This window comes from Protopterus annectens, chromosome 6.part0, assembly GCF_019279795.1.
Source record: "Protopterus annectens isolate FY-2018-M chromosome 6.part0, PAN1.0, whole genome shotgun sequence".
NCBI lineage: Eukaryota > Metazoa > Chordata > Ceratodontiformes > Protopteridae > Protopterus > Protopterus annectens.
In genome coordinates, this window is record NC_056737.1 from 268,902,017 (window position 1) to 268,929,884 (window position 27,868).

General features: G+C 40.2%; 1 protein-coding gene across 5 annotated transcripts in view; it reads right to left on the minus strand.

Moving 5' to 3' along the window:
* VPS39 (VPS39 subunit of HOPS complex) overlaps positions 1-27,868 on the minus strand; it is a 1,019,836-nt gene that overhangs the window by 777,572 nt on the left and 214,396 nt on the right. For all 5 annotated transcript variants that reach the window (XM_044074020.1, XM_044074018.1, XM_044074019.1 and 2 more), the window contains exon 3: positions 6,669-6,733. In XM_044074020.1, the coding sequence (XP_043929955.1) occupies positions 6,669-6,733 (65 nt within the window). The remainder of the gene's footprint in view (positions 1-6,668; positions 6,734-27,868) is intronic.

Below are 27,868 nucleotides of genomic sequence, written 5' to 3' on the forward strand. Positions count from 1 at the left end.
AGCATTCTGTACAGCTAGCATTTCTTTTTGATTGCTATGCAGGTTCATTTGACTTGGGTTCCATTTGCCCTGAATGCACATCCCTGCCAGGTGAGCCCCCCATGCATAGTCTGATGCGTCTGTTGTTAGGGTTTGGGCGGCAGGGGGTAGAGTGAATGGTAGTCCCTTGTTTTGGTGGCAGGCCTCTGCCCACCAAAGAAACTCTAGGCATAGGCAAGGTATGACAGGAATCATTGCTTCTAGATCCTGAGAATGCTGACACCATAGGCTTTTTAGATACCATTGAGTTTCCTCATATGCAGTCTTGCATATGGAATTAGAAGAATGCAGGAGGCCATGAACCCCAAAGGCTTGTAGTATTTGCCTTGCAGAGAGCAGGGTTTTTGTGGCCACTTGTTTGAAGTAGGTTATCAAATGAATTTGTTTCACTGGCATGAGGAAGGCCATCTGGGAAGTTGTATTCAAGCTTGCTCCCAGGAATATAATTTGTTGAGATGGTACCAGGTGTGATTTCTTTTTGTTTATGGTGTACCCCAGACAAGTTAGCACCCTGTGTACAAAGGCTAGATGATTCAAAAGTATGTCCTGGCTTTCTGCCTGAATTAGACAATCGTCCAGGAATGGGTATAGTTGAATATTTCTTTGTCTGCAAAATGCAATGACTGGAGCTAGGCACTTTGTGAATACCCTGGGTGCAGTAGATAAGCCAAGGGGCAGTGCAGAGAACTGACAGTGTGTGTAGCCTGCTTTGAAGTGTAGGTATCTTCTGCAAGATTCCCCGATTGGGATGTGCAGGTATGCTTCCTTTAAATCTAGTGTTGCCAACCAGGTGTCTTTGCCTAGCATAGGAAGCACCTGGTGAAGAGTCAGCATCTTGAATTTTGGAATCACCAAAAAGGTATTTAGAGTAGACAGGTCCAGGATAGGATGCCATGAACAGTCTTTTCTGGATACCAGAAAAAGTCTCGAGTAGACACTTTGTCCCTTTTCCTCTTCTGGTACCAACTGAATATACCCCATGCTTAAGAGAGAAAGTACTTGCTTTTGGGCCTCTGCCCACTGATTTGGGGGTAGATCTGGCCATCCGCTTGGTGTTGGTAACGTGTGGAAATGAAATCTGTATCCCTGGGACACTATTTAAAACCCATTTGTCCTGGGTAATGAGTTCCCAGTTCTTTGCATGAAGAGCAATCTTTCCCCCCAAAGGAGCAGTCAGTTGAGAAGTGCTTGGAAGTTTTAAAAAGAAGACAGTTTACCATAGGGGGAATTTTATTACTCCCAGATTTGGAAGTGGAGGTCCCCCACTGCTTAGTCCTGTGTGTAACCTGGGACTGAAGCCAGAGAGCTCTACTGGATCTGGGTTTGGACTGAGAAGGTCTGGAGGAGGCAGGAAAGGACCAATTCTTTGAAGGCCAATGCCTACTAAACCTTGGTGGCTGTACCTGTAAAATAATCTTTAACAGTTTGCATAGATTTAGCTTTTTCCTCCATCTTTTTAAGAACTTCTACTGCCTTGTTGCCAAACAGGCGGTCCTGGTTTAAGGGAGCATCCAGTAATTTCGCTTAACATGATCTGGCAAGGATTGCTCCTTGAGCCAAGCATGCCTTCTAAGTACAGACCCAGTTACAACAGCCCTGCAATATGACTCTAGTGAATCAAAACCACATTGTAAAGTATGTTTTCCAGCTTGTTCAGCTGAATGCAGTAAATCCTATAAATCCTTATTTTCAGCACAATCAGGAATCAACATCATTTTCTGTTTAAGCAATGCAATAATATGCTACTGATACTTTAACATATGAAACTGGCAGTTTAAGGTCCTAATGGCCAAAGTTTCAGAAGTGTTACCTTCTTATCCCATCTATCCAGCGCCCTGGAGTCTCTATCAGAGGGGGTAGGATTTTTGGCAGTAGTAGCTTTAATGCCCTTGGGTCCCTGTGAAATGGTCTCTGGATCCGCAGTAGGATTTTTAAAAAAGAACTTGTGAGAGTCAGGGACCCTGTAATATCTATCAGGTTTTCTGGGAGCAGGAGGTAAAGAGTCAGGGGCCAAGCCAGATTCCAAAAAGGCATCATCAACAATGTCTAGTACAGGAGGTATGGCTAAAGGCCTGTGCTGGGGCAGTAGTAAGAAATCCCTAAGCCTCTTTTTAGAATCAGAGAAATCCTGACTTTCCCAACGAAAATGCTCCCTGAGAGTATGCAAGGTTTCACCAAAAGAGAAGTCCTCTGGGGGAGAAGCAGAGGGAACAGAGTCCTCAGCATCAGAATCCTCATAGGTAGATAAGGGTAAATCCTGGTCATCAGAGGAAACAGAAAATTCAGAATCCTGGTCAGAAGTATCATAAGCAAACTCAGTCCTAAGACTCTTAAGAGGGGAAAAGCTGGCTTCCCCTGATTAAAGTAATATGGTCTTCAGCCATTCTTATCATTTGTTTTTTAGGCATAGAGGCCTGAACATGTGGTCTGGGCGTCAGTTTTCTAGGCATGGTTCGAGTTTTAGGCCTTGAAGAAGAAGATGGCGGTTTAATACGCAAGTCAGTAGGCCTGAATACACCCTCAGAAGCCAGTGCCTGCACAGCGGCTCCGGACCCATCCAAGGTAGAGACATCAGCAGGTTCCACAGTTGAAGCATCTCGCGGCATACCGGACTCCAAATGGGTCTCAGTAGACGCATGCAAATCTGAACTAGCGGGCATCAGGGGTTGCAAAAGTGCCTCACTGAGTACGGGCGAACTGGTGACTGGCTTTGGAGAAGCGTTGTCAGCAGCTTTGGACCTAGGTAGCCTGTCTCTGTCTTTATCTTTGCGTTTTTTCGGAATGTCGGTAGTCGTATGGCTTACCGAAGACATATCAGGACAATTGAACAGAGTACCGAAATACTTAGAAGAAAAAATATACCGACGATGGATAGTTCATGGTTTAAATAAGGCATAAAACCGACAGGGCCTAGGCAAGGAATACAGTACGAATGAAGATCTTTATGATGTATTTGCTTTCCACAAGTAATGCAATTATTTACTTTTACTGACATCGGTTTAGAACAAGAAAAAGTTTCCCCAATGGGGTACTTAGCTTTTAGTTGAAGACTTCAGTTCTGAAACCCAAAAAAGAACATTTCCGGTGTTGGCCGACCGACACTTGCGAACTGCTTCTGCTTTGGGCACCGCACGGCAAGAAAGACTTGTGTAATGGCGTCGGCTGCATGTTTTATACCCCTGACGACCTGACATTACAGAAGAAGGGACAGCAACCGACGCAGGACCCAAGATTTTGTTAATCATGCCGACTGAGGGCTACTGCAAGCAGATAACCCAAATGTGATGACTGCAAAAGTGAAACATGAACATCTACATTTCACTCATGGTACTCATGGGACTGTTGAAATCCAAAAGATTCAAGACTGGAAGTCCTACGAAAGAAGAAAGGAAGGTTATTTCTACACTGACATTTAGAGTACAGCTGATATGTGCATTAATTGCAATATGCGGAACAGGCTGTGAGAGAACACAACCAAACAGCACCATGAAATTAGAATGGATGGAAAGTTGGGATGCAACATGGTTTAGCTAGAGAAAAAAAATGAATTTAGAAGGTAACTTAGCCTGTGTCAGGAAAAGGCATAAATATAATCATTGATAATATGTTTAGAAAGTAGACCAAAAAGACTTCACTAGGGTCACCTGAAGGAACAGAGGTGTCAACAAATGACCTGGAGTGGTAAGTTCTCCTGAAATGTAAAAAGTGCAGTATGTACATGAGATTCTGACCTGGACAAACTGTTTTGAAGGAACAGTCAGATATCCAAAGAATGAAGACTTATCTGTATTCTCATTTGAAAAGTGGTAAAAAGATTGAACTTGAAGAGCACTGAAAGGTCTGCCCTTAACTGGTACAACACCAAAACAGTTGATAAACAAATGGCAGAATAAGGCATCAAAAATTCAGACACCATTTCCTGATATGACATGCAGGAAGGTACTTCCATTCCACCTGTTCACAGATCATAAAGGATGGTTAGAGGCTCTCAAGTGAGCTGGTGCAGTAACTTCATTCTAGTTCTGTGCAGGTTCTGACTAAGCTAGCCAGATTTTAAAAGACCAAATCTGCATTTACAATCCGGTCTTTTTTGAAAGCAAGGGCATAAATTAAAAGGGAAGTGGTTCACAGGAAGACTACATAACAGAAAGTCAATATAACAAACCCCTGGGGTAGGACATTTTGGTCAGGGTACAAGTGGAAAGGCATCTGAGAGTTTTGCCTATGGATGCTTACAGAAATGTTGAGGGAAATGCATCAAAACTTGCACTGGAAAAAAGATAAACAACCCCAAAAAGAAGACTCCAGCCCAATATGCTAAGAGGCTTGATGTCAAGATGTCAAATTTGGGCCTTGCCTCAAGTCTAGAGTGCCTCACTGACATGAGCTCAAAGCTCAACATGAACTGCAGCATAATGGCCATTGTGTTGACATGGTCAGCTCAGAACCTAATAATTTGTACCTGGTGTTGAGAATGTCCTTGAAGACTTTGAGATGAAAAGGTTCTAGGTCATAAGAAAGGATGATGTCAACATCTGCAATGTAGAGATTTAATGTTTGTCCTAACACCTGCTGTAGTCAACAAGGGTGTGAACAATAACAATAGTCGATATCTACGACCAAAAGGCTCAACAATCTACCTGGGACAATGGCTGACATCAGCATGGAGATTAATATCAATGGTAGACAGCCTGATAAAAGATATAAGATTGGCTGCTGAAAGGGTATGAATCGGGCAGCTACAGTAATATGAACTGGGCAGCTACAGTAATGTCCTGAAGCCAGAGTAACATATAGCCAAAGCTGGCACTGAAGCCTGAAAGAGGCTGGCAGGGGGTAAAAAAAAAAAATAGAAAATGGTTGGACTTTATCAAAAGGATAGACAGCATAAAATCCTGGTTTAACATGTACACAAATATAATCCTATGAAGCTAGTATAACTAAAGAACACTAGAATCAATTTTTGCACTAAGAAAAGATATAACATAAATGGTATGAAGTTAATGCTTGTACAAAGGTCGTAAAAAAAACATTCTAGGTATCAACCATAAAAAAGGCACAAGAAAATGTTTTATGATCAAGAGGTCTTGTTTTCAATTACCCCAACTAAACAGTATACCAAAGAGACTAACGGCATCTGCACAGCACTAATCAATAAGAAGAAAACACAATGCCACAAGGTGAAGAGGCAAGCAACCAAAGTAGCAAGTACTGATTTTGAACTAGAATACAGAGTGGTAGGAAGCAAATGTGGGTAAAGGTTAGACAAATCCATCACAAACATCAAGAGGAAGCCCTGAAAATACACACAAAACTTTGAACATAGAAAAGGTAACATGACTGCTTTTAAATTGAACTATAATTTATGTACTGCAAAAGTGATCTGTAGAAGCGTCCCTATATGATCAGTGTAATAGGTGGAAGGGCTAGACAGCCTGGAAATGTTGTAGATGCCAGGATGTCTAGGTCATGAAGATGAAACTCCCTGATAGAACTATGTAAATTAAAGTTAATCTGTTCCCAATTTCTGTACTGCAGAATCTTCCCATCTTGTTATATGCAGACTTCTATTCTGTATAATGTAAAGATCCATGCTATGCTATGTACTGAATTCAAAAGTTACAAACAGCTTGCAGGCAGCTAGCTTTAAGCCTTTAATGAGAACAGAAACAACTTTTTGACCTCAAACAGGAATTTTATATTTATTATCTATCATTTGACTTCTGTCCAAAGTTGATCAATGACCATCAAGTACAGGACCTATACCTTTGACATGCAGAAGCAATATTTCTTCCCAGATAAAACTGTTTTGCAAGAACATGAACTCAAAAATAGTCTTCAATGTCTTAACTAATTTATGAACGTAACACGACTGCAAGGACTAAAAATTGTTTAAAAAAAAACTGCCTTTTACGAACAAGTTTATCAGATATCCCAACTCTAGCTGACCAAGTCAAGTTACAGCTATTACAGCTGACAGTCTATCTGATACACGTTTAAAGTTGTTTTGTTGAAACTGTCTGATTTTCTGTTGTTTCAAGCTATTAACATTTTTACAGTTGCAAAGTTACAGGTCTTATGGGTTCTTTGTGATATCTACAGCATAAAACCTAACACTCCCTATCTCATATCGTAGTTTCTGTACACAGAAAAGCCCACTGCCCTTCTGCAATTCATGTTACTGAACATTTGCACAAGTACTATGCACTAGCTACAGTTCTTGTATGTTGTAACATCATTACTTTTTCAGATTTACTCCACAGATTTTTTGCAAATTAATAGCTGGTCTCTCCTTGACTTTCTTCAACTTACTAGCCCTATGTAGTGTGGACCAACATTAGAGTTCAGGATGATACTGTCCAGTAGTCAAATGTATAAGAAGTTTACTGCAAGCCATTCTCATCTACGTATGCTTTGGTATCGCTATTTATCTGATTAGCAGCACAAACATGTTCACATCTTGCTCTAACAGTACTTCGGCATCCACAGAAGGGTATTTGTACAAAGGATTAATATGAAAATGGTGACCTAAAATAAAACAAACTTCTTTAAAATAATGATGCCAATCATTAATCCAGATCACATCCACAAATTCACTCAGCAAATTGATGGTCTACTTAGCATATTACCTGCTGGATTTTTCGTGAAAAACTTTTAAGAGACTTTTCTAAAGTCACCTCAAACTGGTTACTTTCTGAAAAAAAAATTAGAAATAATAAATAAATAAACTGCAAGTGAAATCAACATAATAAGTCAAGCAAACAGCACTATCGTACTTGAGTAAAAAATCCCTTGCAGTACAAGTTGGGAGTAGAGCAGAACAAAGACATCATTGCAAAAAAAAAATGTAATACTACAGTAAGAAAAAATGGCTTAACAGTGTATGAATTCCTCATGTCAAACGCATGGATTGAGGGATGTAGTGAGACATGAGGTAAATATGTTAGAAATATCCTTCATACATTCTTGCACTAACTTATTATACTTATGAAATAAGCAATAATAACTACAGGTGAAATTATTACACCTGTGCTCTGGACTGTTCAGAGTGCGTACTCCAAGCAATCAACTGACAACATATTTTAGAATTGTAAGCAATGGAGTTACCTGCAAAGTGATAACCATTAATGCAAGGCCAGTGTACGTGGAGATGGTTAGTATAATATACACAGAATGTAAGACAAGCATACCTCTCAACCTCTTAGCACAAGAAATCTGGACAATGCTGCAATTAATGGGGGGGACAAAAGCCTAAAAATAGGGACTGATTTTAATTATAACTCTTGCAAACTTTTGCATTAGGCATGTATTTTCTGAAGGATGTGAATTCTGAAAATGAACAGTCTGCCATTGTTTAGAGGCTTCAGTCTTCAATGATTTACCTGAAAACCCCAAATTTTATTGGGAATAGATCAAAATATGAGGCAAAAAATGTGGTCCATTCTGCAAAAATATGGACAGCTGAGAAGTATGATGAAAAGGAGTATGGCACTTGCATTTAATCTCTGGAGAACTGCTCCTTTTCAATTTAGCAATTTTGCTTGAAAAAAAAAAACTATGAAGCACAAAAGCTAAATGAATGCAAACAAGGGAAGATTGCTTTGGCATTCTGCTTTTCTGATTCTCTCTACCCACAGTAGTACTACCGATTTTACCCAATCCAGACGTCTTTCCTCCCTCTTCATTTCTATTTGATGCTTCTAAATTGCAACATATTATATACTGGGGAAACCCTTACCTGTAGCTATACGCCTGCCTTACTCAGTACTGTCACAATACATGAGTAAGTGACAAATCACACTAAAAATACAGAAATTTTGCAGCAACCTAATACCATGGAGTATTTTATTGAAATTATACAATGAGTAAAAAGTAATATTAATATAATGCAAATACATTGTTTGTCTCTTAACAGTTTAGAGTAAAATAACTTAAACCTCGGATGTATTATTTATACACCATAATTCACAATATGTTTCTTTTTGGAATTCTTAAATATATTTTAACAATGACCTCAATTTTACATACTGAAATTGCTATATAAACAAAAGTTATGTGCTTGCCATAATGTTAGATCCATGTTATCTGATTTTCGTCCACTTCAAACATATGGGTTCTCAGATCAGACAGGATCAGACCTCGGCACCGATATCAAAGCTTATTGGATCCATAACTCTGACTCTTTCCCTACCCATGATTCCCTAGGCTGTACCTCAGATGCTCAGATTGAGTTTGCCCCCACTAGTCAGAAATACAAGATAAAAAATACTAAGGAAAGAAAAGCGCTTATCAGAAGAAAGTCAAACTTGCTGATCTCAGCTGATGAAAGGTATTACAGTCTAGTATGATTGTGCACATACAGACAGGGAATAACATCCACTCAATCATCTCAAAGCCATAGGTGACAATCTAGAAGGGGGTGTGGGATTTGAAGAAGACAAAAATCAGACAACATGGATCTAACGGTATGGTAAGTACATAACGTTTGAATCCAATGACGTCCATTTTCATCCATTCAAACATACGGGAGTTGTCAAACTAGGTAGCATCAAGGAAAGACATTCCTGAGTAAGGTAGAAACAAATGCTGAGCGTGTCGCCATGGCACAGATGTCATCAATGGGTAATCCTCTGTTGAAGGCTGTCAAAGTAGAAACTGCTTTGTTTGAGTGCCCTACTGACTTATCTGGTAAAAGTAATTTTTTCTTATGGTATACATTGGATATACAATATGAGAACCATCTGGATAAAGTTATTTTGAAAACTGACTTTCTCAACTTTGGTTTGGCAAAGAAAATGAACTGATCATTTTTTTCTAAAAGCTTTTGTCCTGTGAACATAGAATCTGAGTAGTCTATAAACATCTATCATATGTAGTAGGTATTCTCCTTTGTTTGAGTACCTTGGAAGGAAGACAGGAACATGCAATGATTGGTTTAAATTAGTTTCAGATGCCACCTTAGAAATAAAATGATGCATTCTTTATAAGGAAAACTTTATGTTTGTGAAAAACCAAATAAGAGGGCTTTGAGGATAGGGCTTGTAGCTCTGAGATCCATCTGGCTGATGTTACTGCGACCAAGAAAACTGTTTTCCATATAAGAAATTTTAAGTCTGCAGTGAAAGCAGGTTTAAAAGGAGCCTGGGTTAAAGCTTGTAACATAATAATGTCCCATGGGGGGGGGGGTGCTGGATCTGTAATGTGAGGTCTCAGCAGAAAGGTAACTTGGTGGAAGGCTTTTGAGATTTTTAAACAAGCTGTCACCATATCATTACGTCCAACGTGAAAAGTGGAAATTACCGCCAATTGTACCTTAACAGTTAGTTGCAAAACTGGAGCTTTTGTCAAAGAGATCAGGCAAAAACTCAAGGATGGAAGAAAATGGTGCTGAAATGCAGACCTTTGGAGATGGCCCAAATTGAAAATCTCTTCCATTTACTGTAGTAAACTTTCCTAGCGGATAGTTTCTGTGAATAAGGAAGAATATTGACTACTGCAGGGGGTTCAGCCTGGCATCACTGGCTATAGATAAAACTGGAGGAACGACATGGTTAACTTTGTGGACTTTCGATTTGGAGGAGGCAATACATACGGGTAAATTATTAGAAATGGATAATGATCCAACATCCATGGAGGATGTACTACAAGAGGACATAGGCAGAGGAATCATGTCTATTGAGGCCAAAATGGGACATTGAGGATCACTCTTGCCCTTCCATATGAATCTGTTCATTAGAGGTAGAGAGGGAAAAGCATACAGAAGACCCAGGGGCCAACTGTGGTCCAGAGGATCCCTCAGTGACTGTCTCTGTGGAGGAATCAGGGCAAAATACCCACTGCATTTGCTGTTTAGATAGGAGGCAAAGAGGTTGTAGCAAGGATGGCCCCAGTAACCAGAAACTGTCTGTGTCACTGTAGGATTGAGAGACTACACATAAGGCATCAGCACTGTCCTGCTCAATTCATCCACGAATACACTGGAGGACCCCAGGATGTGTACTGCTATCAGAAAACACTGTGAAGACACTGCCAACTGCCAAACCCTCATGGCTTCTCAACACAGAGGATATGATTGGGTTCTTCCCTGTTAGATGATGTACCATACAACAGTCATGCTGTCTGTATAGATATCACACCTTGGAGAGTAGGTCCTGAAACGACTGCAATGCTAGGAGGACCACTCGTAGCTCCAAGACATTGATGGGAAGGTTGGCATCTGTTGTTGACTATGGACCTAAGAAAAACTTCCCTTTGAAATGCACTCCCCAACCAAGAAGGGATGTGTCCATGGTGATGCTTGCAACAGGAGAATCCGCTTGGAAAGGGCATCCCTGGGTCACAGACAGGGATGTGATCTGCCAAGCTATGTGTTTTTTGCAGGCCTGTATAATCCAAATTTTTGAATATACAGGGTGAGTGGATTGAGGCCACTATACTATGCTAAATTCCACTGCAGTACTCTCATGAAACATCTTGTTAATGGAATCATTAAATTTGTGGATACCATGAGACCCAAAAGACATAGGATTAACCTCACTGGTACTGTAGAACTTGAAGAGCTGTTAGATGAAGTTACTGGACTCTGGCCTTGGGGAGGCTGCCTATTTGAAGTCTGGTGTTTAGGTGGATTCTTATGAATTCTATATTCCAAGCTGAAGTCAGCTGACATTTTGGCAGGTTTATGGAGATTCCTAAATTCAAAAGTAGCTGTAGTACTTAATCCAGGTGCGTGAGAAGAGATGCTAAGTGCAGGCAGTGAGGAGCCAATCATTAAGATATGGGAAGACTTGGATCCCCAGTAGGTGCAGGTGTGCAGCTACTATTGCCATGATCTTGCTGAACACTTGGGGGCTGTGGCCAGACCAAATGGCAGCACTCTGAACTGGAAATGATTGGTTCCCTGCTGAAGCGGAGAAATCTCCTGGAGTGCTTCACTATTTTGATGTGATAGCAGGTATCCTGGAGATCTATAGAGCACATTCAATTTCCATTCCTCAGAATAGGCATTATGGGCTGAACTGTGATCATCTGGAATTTTGTCTGTTACGAACTGGTTTAGGTGACCAAGATCCAAAACTGGTTTTAGGTCCCCACTCATCTTTGATCTAAAAATATCCTGGAACAGATTCTAACTGGTCATGGAGGGCCAGTTGGATTACTCTTTCATCTAAGTAGCTTTGAAATTTCTATGGATGCTACTGATTGAGTAGAACATCTGGGACTTTCTTTTTTTTCTGGGGTAGGAGAAAAGGGAAATGAATAGCCTCTCGATATTATTCTTAGCATTCATGAATCTGATGTTATCCTGTGCCAGGCTTGAGGGTGCAAAGAAAGATGCCCCCCCCCCAACTGCCTCCAGAGTGCAGCAGTCAGGCAACTGTTCAGGAGCACTGAAAGGCCTTCTCGGAAAATGAACAGCAAAAGCCCTGATTATGCAGTACACATCTGCCTCTTGGGTGTCATCTGATAAAACTGCCAACTTCATCTGCCACGGGGAGGTCAGTCACCTTAGGAGTCATGGAAAGTATTCTGTGATTTGCAGAGCCTTGATCTTCTTCCCCAATCTCCGATTCCTATAGAATGTTCTTTGTGGGGTGGAGAAGCATACTCCCACTGCAGAGAGTCTTGCTATGCTGCTGAATCCTGGTGGGGGTATCCTTGACTTTCGGTCCAAATAAGGTGGAACCATCATAAGGGGCATTAACAAAGGATGACTTAAAGCCTTCTGCAAAGTCGCATAGCCACATCTAGGCAAGGCTGCACATAGTAATGCCAGTGCCTTTCGCTCTGGCTGTACCATCAAGCTGCATTAGAAAGCAGACACATGGCCACATTAGAGGAGGGCTGAAGGATAGAAACCTGGGAATCCCTTGCTTTCTGAGCATCCACAGGTTACTCAACATACTCCACATGTTTTCTGAATATCCACTGTTAATATTTTGGGTACACTGTGTGTATGCTCCAAACCTGGCCATGAGAAATCATCCAAGACCAGTATTACTAAAGATACAAACCTATCAGCAGAAATAATTGATCTTGACAAAACTATGGCAAAATGTCAAAGTATTAAAAGCTGGAGGAAGTAGAGTGTTTGTGGAAAATTATTATTCAGTATACACCATGCAGAAGAGAAACAAATTTAGTCCAGCACTCAGGAAATGTCGACAGGCAAGTATGACATTCAAGCTGCTGTATCTAGAGGTCTTCAGAATATTTTTCCTGAAGTATCAAAGTAACTTTTTGATGCAGAACAGGCTAAGGAGAAAATACAAAAGTTCATCCGCCAAAAAAGTGAGCCATCAAGCAGAAGGGGGACTCTGCTTCTCATTCTTCTTATAATAAAGCTCACAGAGACATATTGCCAGTGAAACGTTTTCCAATGTTCCAAAGGAAAATGCTTGAGAGACAGGAAAAAAGCACAGGAGATGACTCGAAGAATTAAAAGTATCTTGGACTTGAACTAGAGTCTGGGGTTGGAAGATGGAGATGAAGATGATGACCAGCAACACTGAAATTAGTGAATAAATGTGAGATTGTAAAGCATCAGTCAGACGTGTGAAATATGGCTTTATAAAAAAATAAAAGTGGCTAAGAAAGATCAGACATTTGTTGATTATGTTAAACTTGTTGGGGGGGGCAGAAAGACATACACCCCACTTCATGTCATTAATGTTTAGAAGGCCACTAGAAGGAAAAAGTAACTGTAACTAAAACAATTTTTGTTTTTAACAGTACTTGTATAAAACACAATGACAGAAACTGAAAGTTATATAGTTAAGCATTTTCAGTGACTGTTGTAGGTGATAAAGGAACTAAATGAAACAAGTACTTTTTTTTCTTTTTTAGTTTTAAGAAATGTAGGCATTACAATGAAAAGAAGAAAGGTTAGTCAAAATGCATGCTTAAGTTAATATGCCATAATCTTGGACTGTTGGGGTGGAAAATGGAGTGTAAAAGCGCACTGACTGCAGTACACGTAGAGTTGGGATGTTTTTCTCTTACATTTGCATAGGTGAATGTTTGGATTAATTTCCTTGGCTTAGTCTAATAACATGTTTTTGTGTAAGCATGGGAGGGTTAAAAATAAGGAAACATAACATGAAAGGTTTTCCTTTAGCAAATAAATGCTCAGTGTGAGTTAGGAAGTTTGCAGTTGAGGGCAACTGCACATACTGTTCTTATGTTTCCATGGAGACAAGCTGTCAGGCAATAAATCTTGTGTGTTCTGGACATTGTTTGCCAACAGAAATGTAAAATTAAAAGGTACATGGGCAAGCAAAATACATTGTGTACACTTGCCATAAATGTAGATGTTAGAGTGTATTCACTGTTGCAGTCATCACATTTGGGTTATCTGCCTACAGGTAGCCCTCAGTCAGCCTGAATAACAGAGTCTTGGGATTTCTGTATCAGATGCTGTAGTTTCTTCCATGACGTCAGGTTGCCAGGGGTACAAAACATGCAGCCGACGCCATTACATCAGTTTTTCTTGTCCCAGATGTCAGGAGCCCCCAAAATAGGAAGCAATTACATGGTGGGTAACACCTCCAGCAAAAAGCAAATACCAATCATATAAGGTAAGCCAAACAAAACAGATATGTAGAAGTAAAGAGAAGTCAGGGGGCTAGGGAGAGTAACCAGGACTGCAACAATGAATACACTCGAACATCTACATTTATGGTAAGTGTACACAACTGTACTATGTTCTTTGTGCTTCACTGTTGCAGTCATCACATTTCGGTTGACTCCCAAAGCTGAGGATGGGTGGAGGTAGTTAAGAAGCATTAGGACTGGCAATCAGGCCCTGTAAGACTGCTGTGGCAAATCCCAGCTCTGGATTTAGAAAAGATAGGCAAGTGGTAATGCTTGGTGAAAGTGTGTACAGAGCTCCAGGTTTCCCTGGTAGGGACTCCCCTGAGAAAAGCTGTATAGGTAGATGTAGCTCTAGTGGAATGTGTTCTGATCCCCAGTGGAGTAGGTTTCCCATGGTGTTTGTAGCAGAAATGGATACAGTGTGCTATCCTTTTAGAAATGGTTTACTTTGAAATGGCCTTGCCCTCTGCCCCTGCAGCAAATCTGACTAGAAGCTGGTCAGATTTTCTGAAAGGCTTAGTCCTGCCCAGATAGAACCTAAGCTGCCTGTGCACATCCAGGGAGTGCACGATCCTTTCCCCTTTATTTTGAGGATTAGGGAAAAACATTGGCAAATGAATGGATTGGTTTAAAGCTACACTAGATACCACCTTGGGCATAAATTAAGGCTTGGTCCTGAGGGGAAACCCTGTCCGCATGCAAGATAATGAAGGGTTCCACGGCCATAAGGGCCTACAATTCAGACACTCATCTTGCTGAAGTGATGGCTAGAAGTAAAGCTGTTTTCCATGAGAGGAATTTTAACTCTGCTGTAGCAGCAGGTTCAAAGGGCAAAAGCGTGAGCTTTTCCAATACAAAGTTAAGGTCCCAGGCTGGAGTGGGAGCTCTCCTGGGGGCTCTTACATTTTTTGCTCCTCTCAGGAACTGTTTGACCAGAGGATGCGAGAAGAGGGGTGGCTCAGTGTTATAATGAGCTGAAATGGCAGAGGCATGAATCTTAATTGAAGAGAAGGATAGGCCTTTGTGGAGCATTTCTCTTAAGTAATCTAGTATATGAGGTAAGCTCGGCACAGCTGTGTCCATTCCCTGAGACTGGCTCCAGGAACAGTATCTTTTCCACTTTTCCAAATAGGATTTTCTAGTGCTAGGCCTCCTTGCCTCCAGAATGACAACCAGCACCTGCTGAATGAGGGTTGCTGGTAATGAGTTCAGGGGATGAGCCAGGCTGCTAGGCTCAGGGTCTGGAGCTGGGGTTGCAAAATTTGGCCCTCCTGCTGGGACAGCAGAGAAGGGGTCTGAGGCAGGTGCCGAGGTGGCACTACTGTCAGAATGCACAAAAGAGGGTACCAGTGCTGGCGTGGCCTGTCTGGTGCAATCAGGATTGTCCTTGGCTTGTTCTGTTTGATCTTTAGTAGGACCTTCGAGAGGAGGGGCAGAGGGGGAAAGGCATAGATTGAGAGGTTTTCCCAGGTAAAGGACAGGGCATCCACTTTCCAAGCCTGGCTGTGGGGAGTTCTAGTGCAATATTTGCTCAACTGATAGCTCGGAGGGGAAGCAAAGAGGTCCACCTCTGGTGCCCCCCCCACCTGTCCCTCAAAAGCTTGAATATTGTGGGTTCCAGTTTCCAATCGTGTGGGTCCATAACATTTCTGCTTACGTCGTTTGCCAGTGAATTTAGTTTGCCTGGCAGGAAGTGAGCTTGCAGGTGCACTTGGTTGCTCAAAGCTGTGTTCCACAGAGCCATGGCTAATCTGCAGAGTGGGTAGAAATGGGTTCCACCCTGGCTTGTTTATGTACCACATAACTTGTGGTGTTGTCTGTCGTTACCAGTAGTTGTCCTGGAAGAATAAGGCCTTCGAAGGCTGTCAGAGCGTTCTGTTCAGCTAACATTTCTTTTTGATTGATATACAGGTGAATTTGCTTTGGGCTCCATTTGCCTTGAATGCATTGTCCTGCCATGTGAGCCCCCCCATGCATAGTCTGATGTGTCTGTTGTTCGGGTTTGGGTGGCATGGGGGTGAGTGAAAGGGAGTCCCTTGTTGTAGTAGCAGGCCTCTACCTACCAAAGGAATTCTGTCCTTAGGCAAGGAATGAGAGGAATCATTGTTTCCAGGTCCTGAAAATGTTGACACCAGAGACTTGAGTACCACTGAAGTTTCCTCGTATGCAGTCTTGCATATGGAATTAGTAGAATGCAAGAGGCCATGAACCCTAGGGCTTGCAAAATTTTTCTTGCAGGTAGCTGGGTTTGGGTGGCCAGTAGATTGAAGTAGTTTGTCAAATAAATTTGTTTTTCTGGAGTGAGGAATGGCATCTGGGAAGATGTGTTCAAGCTTGCTCCCAGGAATACAATCTGTTGGCTGGGTACCAGATGTAATTTATTTTCGTTGATGGTGTACCCCAGTGAAGTTAGAAGTCTCTTTACAAACATCAGGTGCTGTAGTAGCAATTCCTGACTGTCCATCTTAATCAGGCAATCGTCTAAGTATGGGTAAATTTGAATTGTTCTCTGCCTGCGATATGCAATGGCTGGAGCTAGGCAATTTGTGAACACCCTGGGCACAGTACATAAGCCAAAGGGAAGTGCAGAGAATTGATAGTGCATAGAGCCTGTTCTGAAACGTAGGTATTTTCTGCAAGATTCCCTTATGGGGATGTGCAGATAAGCTTCTTTTAAGTCTAGGATTGCTAGCCAGGAGTCCTTGGCTAGCATACAAAGCAGCTGTTGGAGAGTAAGCATTTTGAATTTTGGAACAACCAAATAGGTGTTGAGAAAAGACAAATCCAAGATAGGACGCCAAGAGTTTTCTTTTCTGGGTACCAGAAACAGTCTGGAATAAAAGCCGTGTCCCCTTTGTTCTGCTGGGACAGGCTGAATAGCCTTGATACTGAAAAGAGAAAGTACTTGCTTTTGGGCCTCTGCCCACTGGTTTGGGGGGAGGTCTGGCCATCCTCTTAGGGTTGGGAGTGAGTGGAAGTGGAATCTCTATCCCTGGGAAACAATGTTTAAGACCCATCTGTCCTGGGTAATGTACGCCCAGTTTTTGGCATGCAGGGTAAATTTCAAGTACTTGGGTAAGACTTAGAAAAGTTAAGGATAAGTCATTGTGAGATTTTGCCATAGGAGGGTGGATTACTACTCCCTGTTTTGGAGGTTGGAGCACTCCATTGCTTAGATCTGTGCACACCCTGAGACTGTAGTCTTGGTGGTCTGCTGCCCCTGGGTTTGGACTGAGAAGGTCTGGAAGGGACAGGAAATGACCAGTTTTTTGAAGGCCAATGCCTACTGAATCTAGTTGGCTGTACTTGTAAGAAATCTTTAACAGTTTGCATAGATTTAGCTTTTTCCTCCATCCTTTTGAGGACTTCTGCTTTATTGCCAAATAGACGCTCTTGGTTTAACGGTGCATCTAGTAATTTTGCTTTGACATGGTCTGGCAAGGTTTGCTCCTTAAGCCAAGCATGCCTTCTAAGAACAGACCCAGTGACAGCAGCCCTGCAAGATGCTTCTAAGGCATCAAAACCACATTGCAAAGCATGTTTACCAACTTGGCTAGCAGAATGCATTAACTCTTGTAAATCTTTATGTTCTGCACAATCAGGAATCAGCATAATTTTCTGCTTAATTAGTTCCATAATATGTTGCTGATACTTAACACATGAAACTGGCAATTTAAAGCCCTGATGGCCAGAGTAGTAGAGGTGTATACCTTCTTACCCCATCTGTTTAAAGCCCTAGAATCCCTGTCCGAAGGAGTAGGATTTTTGGCTGTCGTAGCTTTAATGCCTTTAGGTTCCTGGGAAATGGTCTCTGGATCCGCAGTAGGATTCTTAAAGATGAATTTGTGGGAGTCAAGTACTCTATAGTACCTGTCAGGTTTCCTGGGAGCTGGAGGCAAGTCTGGATTCCAAGAAGACATCATCTACAATTTCCAGAACAGGAGGGATAGCTAAAGGCCTGCGCTGAGGCAAGTTTAAAAATTCCCCGAGTCTCTTTTTGGACAGAGTAGTCCTGGCTCTCCCAGCAGAAATGCTCCCTAAGGGTATGAAACCAAAAGAAAAATATTCTGGAGGGGAAGCAGAGGGAATGGAATTGTCTGCATCAGAATCCTCACAGGTAGATAAGGGTATGTCCTAGTAATGAGAAGTGTCAGAGTTATCAGACTCCCGATTTGAAGAATCAGAAGGAAATTCAGTTCTTGGTCTTTTTGAGGGGGGAGGGCTGGCTTCCCCTAATTAAAAGTAATAAGGTCTTCTGCCATTCTAAGCATTTGTTTTTGTAGCAAGTGGGCCTGAGAATGCACTTTGGTTGCCGTTTTTTTAGGAGTAGTGCAAACTCTAGAACTGAGAAATTCAGTATTTTTGGTTTGAAACAAAGTCATCAGTTTAATATGAAAATCAGAAGGCCTGAATACACCCTAAGAAGCCGATGCCTGTCCAGCAGCTCTGGACCCATCCAAGGTGGAGACATCCGCAGGTTCCCTATTCAAAGAAGCATCTAGCGGCATACCGGACTCCGAATGGGTCTCAGTAGATGCCTGCGAATCAGTAGAGGTGGGTATCAGGGGCTGCGAAAGCGCCTCACTGAGTATTGGCAGACTTGCAACTAGCTTAATGATAGCATCATCGACAGTTTTGGACCAATGCGGGCTGTCTCTGTCTTCATCCTTATGTTTTTTTTCAGAAGATCGGTAGTCGGGTGGCTTATCAAAGCCATTTCAGAATACAGAGTTCGAGAGCGAAAGAATTTAGCGACAAAAATAGCCCGATGACAAATAATTCAGGAGTTGAACAAGGCACAAAACCGACAGCGAGGAACTTCGTGGTCTGGGCCTAAACAGGTGACGCAGTAAGAATGAAAATCTCTGTGAGGTATTTGCTTTCCACAGGCAAGATAATTATTAATTTTTTCTGACATCGATTAGAGCAAGAAAAAAGGATCCCCAATGCGGTACTTCTCTTTTGGAAGACTTCAGGTCTGAAACTCAAAAAACGAAAATTTCAGGAGGCGGCTGACCGGCACTTGCGAACTGCTTCTGCTTCAAGCACCGCACGGCAAGAAAGACTGATGTAATGGCATCGGCTGCATGTTTTATACCCCTGAAGACCTGACGTCATGGATGAAGCGACAGCATCCGATGCAGAAATCCCAAGACTCTGGTATTCAGGCCAACTGAGGGCTACTTGCAGGCAGACAACCCAAATGTGATGACTGCAACAGTGAAACACGAAGAACATCTTAGTAAAAAATAAAAATTTGAAATTACTGGAAGTGAATAAGGGATAGCAGCTTTCCGGGTACCTAAATACTTCAATGCATTTACTAGAACAGTGTACAGTTTTGTTTTATTTAAAGACAGCTAGTGCGCTTTTTCTTATGGCTAAAAGTTAATATTTTCTGAAAGCATATAAGCTGTTTTTCACAGATAGGAGGAGAACAAAGATAAGAACAGAGAAGATCTTCTAAACTTTGTTGCACTTTTGTGAGCCATACATACAGATGTCCTCCCTTTGTTTCTTTGGCAATTGCAATCTAATCTCTCTTCCAATCTTTTCTGACCTCCTCTGATTATTTCCTGTAGTTATCATGCAAACTTTTCTACATCTTACTAATTATCCATTTTTAACAGCATCTTCTTTCTATATTCAACTAAAAATTCAACCACTTACAGTCTTTCACTTAGGACTCCCATGTCCCTCTCCCTTTCCCTGTTCTCTAACATCAATCCTTGATAGTGAAGCCAATCTCTATCCTGCAGTCCAAATGTCTTATTTCCCTCTTCTCATTCTATTACCTTTCCCTCTCCAATTATTTGTTCGCACTACCTTGGTTCATTTTCCAGCTTCCTCCAGTAAATTCCAACCCACTCCTGCCTATTCTCTGTACCCCTAATTGCAGCCATCCCTACTGACAGAATCCCCTTTCTCCATTCCTGTGTTGGATTAGTTTTTTAGTATGTTTTCTGATACTTTGAAAACAGAATATGTTGGATGACAGCTGTCATTCTCATTGAGGATATGCATCCAAAATCCATTATTTCCTTATTTCTTGAACCCCAACCCACTTTCTGCTTCTGCTTATATCATGTACAAGAGCCTCAACTGTGTAGCTAGAAAATTACCCTTCAAATCAGGCAATTCTAAACCAATTATTCTATTGGAAGGATCAACTTATCCCACTTAACTCTTCCATTCTGGGATAAAATCCTTCAACTATTTTACTGCTTGTACTGTACTATTCATGTCCACTGGCAAGAGCTTCCAGTTTCTTAATTTTTCTATTATCTTTTCTTTAGTCCCTTCCCACATAGCCTTATAGCTGCCATAGCAGTGTCATTTTTAACCCCTACCCTTAAAACACTTGATTTTATCATATCCCCATAAATATGGATATTGCTAAACCAATATGTGGGTACATAGTTTACATGCTAGATCTAACCTTTGGTTTATCTTCATTAATTTTATATCCCCAAAAAATCCACAAAAATGAGAAGTCCTTTACAGATTTTATCAGGTACAAAATAATATCATCTGCAAATAAAGCCTTTACACTTTTCTTGAACATCATACCAATTACATGTTTGAATTTCAGAGTCCCTTATTATTATTTTTTTATTTTATTTATTTTGCCAATGGTTCTAAATATAATGCAAAGTAAAGAGGACACTCTTGCCTAGTGCCTCTATTCAGACACAACGTATCAGTGAGGAACACTCCCACTTAGATTTTTGCCTCCAGTTCTTCATATATCCTCCTAATTAACCTTATTATTGCATCAGATAATCCAAATGGTTCCACTGTCCTCATCACAACATCCTAGCTTACTCTGTCAACTGCTTACACTGCATCAAAAAACAACAAAAACAGAGAGATTTTCTTACATTCTGCTTCCCTCTGAAACATCTCTAATACCACTATTGGATCTCTGGTTATTTTCTCGTTATATGCTCCCTAAGTTTGGCAACAACCCTTTCTACTTTGTGTTGCTTAAGTCATTGTGCCAAAAGTTTTTTGTGCTCTGGAGTTATCAAAAACAACAGCAATCTTTCTGAATGAATGCATGTTATACAGGTACTTCCTTATTTTATCAGTTCGACCTATACAGTAATACTTTAAACTTTGTCAGCCCCTCAAAATAATCATCTCTCTTTTTTTCTTTTATTTCAACCCTATTTTTAACTTTCCACTTTCATTTTATCCCACTCACTAGTTATAACTTCTGAAGTACTTTCCAGCTTCCCTAATAATTCCAGCATAAATTTCCAATACCTATTCCTTAAATTCCTCTCTTTCTATGAAGTCTGTTGGGAAGCTCCAGTGTCTCATTTTTACTTCATTATTCTGTACTTTTACCTTGGTAATTATTGGTGCATGATCTAAAATGCTTATTGGATATATGTCAAAGTTCGCCGTTAAATGCAAAAGCTCGTGAAAAATAATTTCTGCCTAGTCTAGCCAAGTTACTCTATCTTGGGCAATAATATGTAAATTTTCTCCAAATTCATACTACTGAATTCATGTCTTCCATCTTCAGAAATCTACATTTTATAACATTTTCTCCTCTAGGCCTCCAGGCACATCCTCATTGTTGCAAATTTAATTCCAGTCTTCACCTTTAAATAATACTCCTTGCTAAAAGCTGATTATTTCTCCCAATTTTTTGCAACTCCATAATTGCAGTTTTAGGTGCCAGTGTAATCTTCATCCCTTGCCAGTAGCACCTTCCTACCACAAATCTGTCTTTATCTTTTTTTCCTCTTCTACCAGTACTGGAGCACATCTTGCAATTAATACAAGTACTCCACTTTTTCTTTGTCCCAAATATTCTGCTGAGTAGCCATCCTGAAATACTTTATCACATTCACATGATCACTTCTTTCCAAATGTGTCTCCTATAGAATTGCTATTTGTATTCTGCATTTCTTAATGCAATTATTCTTTCCTTTTTGTCTACACGAGACCATTCACATTCCACGATAATATAGAAAGTGTCACGTCACCATTATAAAAAGTCATTATTTCCACCTATTTTATATATGACAGCTTTTTTATACATCTAGTTCCATCTTTTGTGATACATGCACCCACTAACATCTGGCAGGTTGATCCTTTTTCAGTGTTTCTTCTCATCAACACTAGAGCTTATATTTTAAAAGACTTTTTGTTTTAATAAAAACCCTCAAACACAAAACAAACACTGTTAACTTAATACAAACACAAAAAGCTATATACATCTTGAAATAATTAAGTATAACCATCCTAGAATCAATTGTCCCAGACAGCTGCAAACACAGGCCTTAGCTAACCTAAAGTTGAGTTCTTCCATGCTAAGCCGTGTGTTATTGCCTGTGCTTCCAATTACACTAATTGGTGTCTGTTCTTTATCTGTATCCCCCTCCCAGAAAAAGTGAAAAGCTTGCATACTTTCAGAAAAAATGTGGTCTTCAGCTGCAAGCTTCTAACAAGCTGAAACATTTATTGTTAAAGGAAACCTTTTTGTTGTACTAAGTGGTTTCTTATTTAGCTGTTCTCACTTAAAACTTGTTATTAGATTAAGACACGGATCTTAATACAGAAATTCACCCACACAAAATATAAGAGAAAACATATCAGTACTATACATATTATGATCTGTGTACTTTTGCACCCCACCTTAACAACACAAGATTACAGCCTATTAATTTAAACATGCTTTTGTCTAGCCTTATTTCTCTTTTGTGTTGTAATGCCTACATTTCTTAATACAAAAAAGTTATCTATTCACATTAGTACCTTTATAATATGCAAGAACAACTAAAAATGCTTTACTATAAAACATGCAATTTATATCATGAAAAGTTTCATAAAACTACGGTTAACACACAAATTGTTTTACTTACAGGAGGGGAATAGAAAGTAAAAAGGTAACTGTAAGTGTCCTTCCAAACATTAAGGACATGAAGCAAGACATATGCCATTCACTTGCCCAGGAGTTTAACTAAGTCAACAAAAGAACACATTTTCCACTTTTTCTTATACTGCTGTATTTCATAAATGTGATTGATAGTTTGCAGTCTCTCATTTATTAGCTGGTTACAGCAGCTTGAATCTCACACCTGCCTCTAGACATTCCTTGACTGCTGGAATACATTTGCTTCTCTTTACCCTGGTGTAAAGTGAATACTTATTTACCACAAACACCATTTCTCGTTTTTAATACTTTGCTCTTCTAACACAGCTTTGTCAGAATCAACTCTGTCTGCTGGTATGATTGCATAGTTACTGGTCTTGACTGCTTTTCCATGGTCAGGTTTGAAGCATACACACAATGTGCTCATTTAATTAACAAATCCTGCTGTGTAATACCAGTCCAGCTGCATATTTGTGCTTTTATAAAATTAATACAGTCCGTTCCTTCCAGGTACTCTGAAACAGCAGAAACTCTCATCTTTTACATGCATGCTCTGTTCTCTAACTTTATTGTTTTAAACAGCTCTTCTTAACCAGTTTCATAATCAGCAAGCCTTTTTCTTCATTTTGACCTCTGATTTTTCCAGTTTTATCAGTTCACCTGAACAGCTGTTTAAAGCTTCTTCCATTTTTCCCAACATTTTGTTATTTGAGTTGATATACTCTTTCAATGTTTCATTTATTTTAATCAGCTCTTAACACATGGGATTTATTACTTTGTGTAAATCACTGGAAGCCATCTCTTGTACCAAAGCTGGAGTTTGAAATGTTTTTTCATGAAAAGGATTCTTGCCAACCAGCATTTTCTTTTCACTTTGTATAATCAAACTGTCATTCAAACATTTTAGTCAGTGAGAATGTTTTTAATAGTAAAAAACAAAGACCTCTGGTGCTTCTCATAGCCAGCAATGATTTAATCAAGCCTGTCTGAATTCATTTACCTCTGTACTGCTGTCACTCTTGCCAGACCCCACCTCTTAATAGACAGTATGTTGAATTTAAATGAAATACAAGTGCAGAGTGTAGCATCTTGTCAGAAGATACTTTTAAGCTTGGGGACTGTAAAATTTTCAAGATAGAACTGTGCATATGTTGTTAATCTACTCTGTCCACCAGGTGGCAACACTAAGTTAAAAAACTGCTCAAAGGTCAGTAAAAATCAGAAAATGTGGTCTTTTCCAAATCACTGAATTTGAAGAAGAATTCACAATGTAAATGCAAAGACTGCATTTTTTTCAACATCAATCAAACAGTCACAAAGACATTGCAGATGCTGTTCAAAGTCATAATAATGACATCCAGGCTTAGGAAGCTTGTCAGAAGAATACTATATACAAATAAAGGAAAGAGCTGCAAATGTAAGTGATAATACAATTGTGTGCGGACAAAAACAAGAAAAACAGACTGATACAGCTGCTGAAGAGATTAATACAATATTAACTTCAAGTTAAATAAAAGCAAATGTAAAATCAGAGAAAGAAGTCTGAAAGACTTGGGTCATATTCTAACATCATTGAGAGATAGTGAAACCTTATACAGAAAATATCCCAATGGTTGTGAAAATGCCAATACTTTAAAACAGCACTATAACCCAAATAAATAACGTGTTGCCAGTCAGAATGGCATAGGAGCTATGAACCTACATAACAAACCAGTTAGGCTTTGACAGAAAAGGAAATGGTACCAATAATATTTGGATGTCAAAAGCATCCCATGAGTATGTGTGTGATGAAGACATTCAAGCAGAAACAGATCACAAAACTCTTGCAAGTCATATTAAAATGACTGTACAAGGCACCTCCAAGACTGCAGAGGCTATTACTTGATCTAAAAAGAATAATCTGAAAGGGATATACAGACCAGGCAAGGAACTACAAAATGCAGATACACTTAAGTAGAGCATATTTACCAGAAAACCGCAAAGAACTGCTAGAAGAAGAACTAACGATTCTTAGAGAAATATAATAGCTACTAATGACAGTAAAAGTGAAAGAATGTCTGAATTATGCTACCAGTTTAGAAATGCAACTATTCAAAGGCTTTATGAGAAAAGAAAGGTCTAAGCAAAAGTTAATGGTAAGAAATAAATCTAGTCTTATTTTTTTTTCTGAGAAGCAAATTAGTAGTATTAAAGACAAAGTTCAGAGCTGATAAAACAACAGATCCCAATTAAATGAGAAAAAAAACGATAAAGCATGTATCACATCTTGGAACAGTGAAACACAAAGAAAAACAAGAGATACAACTCTATGGCCAGGAATGTCAACTCGTATAGAACAAGTACTAAAGTGCAGTCTCACCTGCTATGCATACCATGACACAATCCAAAGGACAACATAACAGCATACTCAGTTCCATACTGTCTGTGGAGTCCACTGGGCAGCAATTTATTTCAGTTCAGAAAAACTGTCTGTGTCAAGTGGATTATTACTCCAACTTCCCTGAAATAATCAAACTTACATCTGAGACAGGATTACCTGATGTTGCTATATCTGACAGTGATCCACAATACATACATCAGAAATGTAAGTCTGGTGCATCATTAGAAGTTTAGATATACAAAAGCCAGCCTATGCTATCCTTATTCCAATAGACACGTGGAAAGAACTATTCAAACAGTGAAAATTTTCACCAGAAAGAGAAGTAGCAAAAGCTGATAGGATTCTTCATCATCATCAACCCCCTTTTTCCCATTTTTTACATGGGGTCAGGGTGCTGTGTTGACTGTGACCATCTATCTCAATTCAGTGTCACTCTCATGCCTTCTTCAACACCTATGTCTGACTGTCTCAGATCTTTTCTCACAATCCATCCACCTGTCTTGCTGGATGCCCTCATTTTCTCTTACTGTCTTTCTATCTGTCCCAAATCTTATTCACCAGATTTTCTTCTGCTTTTCTGCACATATGCCCAAACCACCATACTCTGTTCTTTTTGATCTTTTTCTGCAACTGGAACTACTTTTGCTTCTGTTCTTATATCTTAACTTCTTCGTCTGTGCCATAGTGTGCATCCAACCACCCACCTTAAGCACTTAATTTCTTTAACCACTAGCTTCCCCAGCTGCTCTGCCTTTGATATACAGGTTTCTGCAACATATAGTAGTACTGACTGCAACACTATTTTGTACACCTTACTTTTCAGCTGATTTGGCATTCTTCTGTCATACACTACACCTGACAGTCTATGCAAGTTAGCTGTAGCTCCTCTGACTCTAGCTTTGACCTCTTCATTCAGACTTCACAGAAACCAACTATCCCACATACCCAAAGGTGTTAACCTGTTCCACTATCTTCACTTTGATTTCAGTTCTCAGCTTCTTCTGATTTCCCCCACTTGCTGCCATTACTAGTATCTTACCTGTAACTAGCTTCCTCCAATGTGCCATCAAGTTTTGCATTCTCTTCCCTTATCCTTTGCTGAAGTTCTTGCTCAAAGTCTACCTGCAAAGCTACATTTTCTACAGACAGCAACTCTGTTGATCTACCCTCCCCAGCTTGCTTCCTAATGTAGTCCATCACCAGTATGAACAGCAGTAGGCTCAGATTTGAACCCGGATATACACATTCCCACTAGGAATGCCTCTGTGAAAGCAAACATAGTTCATACTAAAATCATTAGGTCCTTGTACACAGCTTGCACTAATTCTACCAATATTTCTGGTACTTCAAACCACTGCAGGACTGCCAAAATCAGCTTTCTTGAGACCTTGTCATATGCATTCTCCAATTCTAGGAATAACCAGTCGGAGTCTTCATTCATCTCTTGTTTCTTCTCAGCTACCTATCTCAGTGAAAACATTGGTTCAGTTGTACTGCATCCTGATCTGAATTTGAACTACACATCTCCCATCTTACTTTCTATTACTCTGTGTGTTTATCAATCACATTTTTCAGACCTTTCATGCAATGTGACAGGAGTTTGATACCACTGAATTGCCCGCAGTTGTGAATGTCTCCTTTGTTCTTGAACAATGGCACTAGCATACTTTCTGTCCAGTCATCTGGGATATGCCATTCTATCCACATTGGTATGAGTACCCTCTGGAGCCATTTTTCTCCTATCTCGCCCACTACCTTTATCAAATCTGCTTGTGACCTCATCTCAGCCTGTTGCTTTCCCTGGCTTCATTTTCCTTCGTGCTGTTCTTACGGCTGTGATGGGCTCCTCTCCTTCTCTAGCTGTATGACGTGTTTGTGGAAGTACAGTTTCAGTGGGGTTTTCTTCATTCAGAAGCTGCTGAAAGTACTCCTTCCATCTGCCTTTGATGTCCTGCAGACTGGAGAGCAGGTTATTGCTGGCTTCCCTTATGAAGGGTGTCAGACGATCTTCTTTATATTTCTATCTCTGCTTTGTAACCTGATATACTGTCTTTGTGCCATCTACTGAGTCACTTTCCAGAAGTTGGTAGAGTGACTCAGATGCCTTGTTTTTTGCTATTGCAACTCCTTTCTTAGCCTGTTTGCCAACCAGTATTCCTTCCAAGCCTGGTTTGTCTTTTCCATTTCCTACTTTTCCTGCACTACTTCCTTTTTTTGATGACTTCCTGGACTAATGCAGTCTACCACCAGCTTTCCTTATGTACTTTGTTTCCATACCTGGCACAGCCATATCCGTTATCATCACAAATGCTGTTTTGAAGTGCTGCCACTCCAACTGCACTTATTTACTCTTCTTCTTCTTGGGGTGCTAGAGCCACACTTAGTGCTTTCTCTCCAGTCAACTTCCAGGTCTTCAGAGGTGAATGCCAGCTTGCAGGATGATGTATGTGAAACTAGAGAGATTTCGGAAGGTGATTTTCAACAGAATCTGTATGCGGAGTCAAAGGAGACAGCAAAAGAAGGATGTATTGTTACAATCCTACAGTCAAGAGGGTTGTGGGATTATGTACTTTGTGAAAGGATTAACCGGAGTGCACATGAAACTGGAGGAGATTATTTCCTGGGGCTGGGTTGAGATAACGGAGAAAACACAAAAGGAAGATTCAGAGGTGATTTTAAAAGGGAACAAAGCTCAAAAGAAAAGAATGTATGCAGAGACAGTCATAAGCGGTTATGGAGAGAAGAAAGAAAAAAAAGAATAGATTACAGCATAAAAAGAAAATTTGTGGTAACAATACAGAGTGAAGAAAATAAGGAATTCAATAGATATGCCGTATGGTACACTATAATACTTCCCGTAGGCATGACAGTACAAGAGGTACGAGTTTTCATTTTAATAAAAAGACTGCTCATGGTACGGAAAATTTCCTATGTGGGTATGAAAAGAGACATAATGATAATCTTTT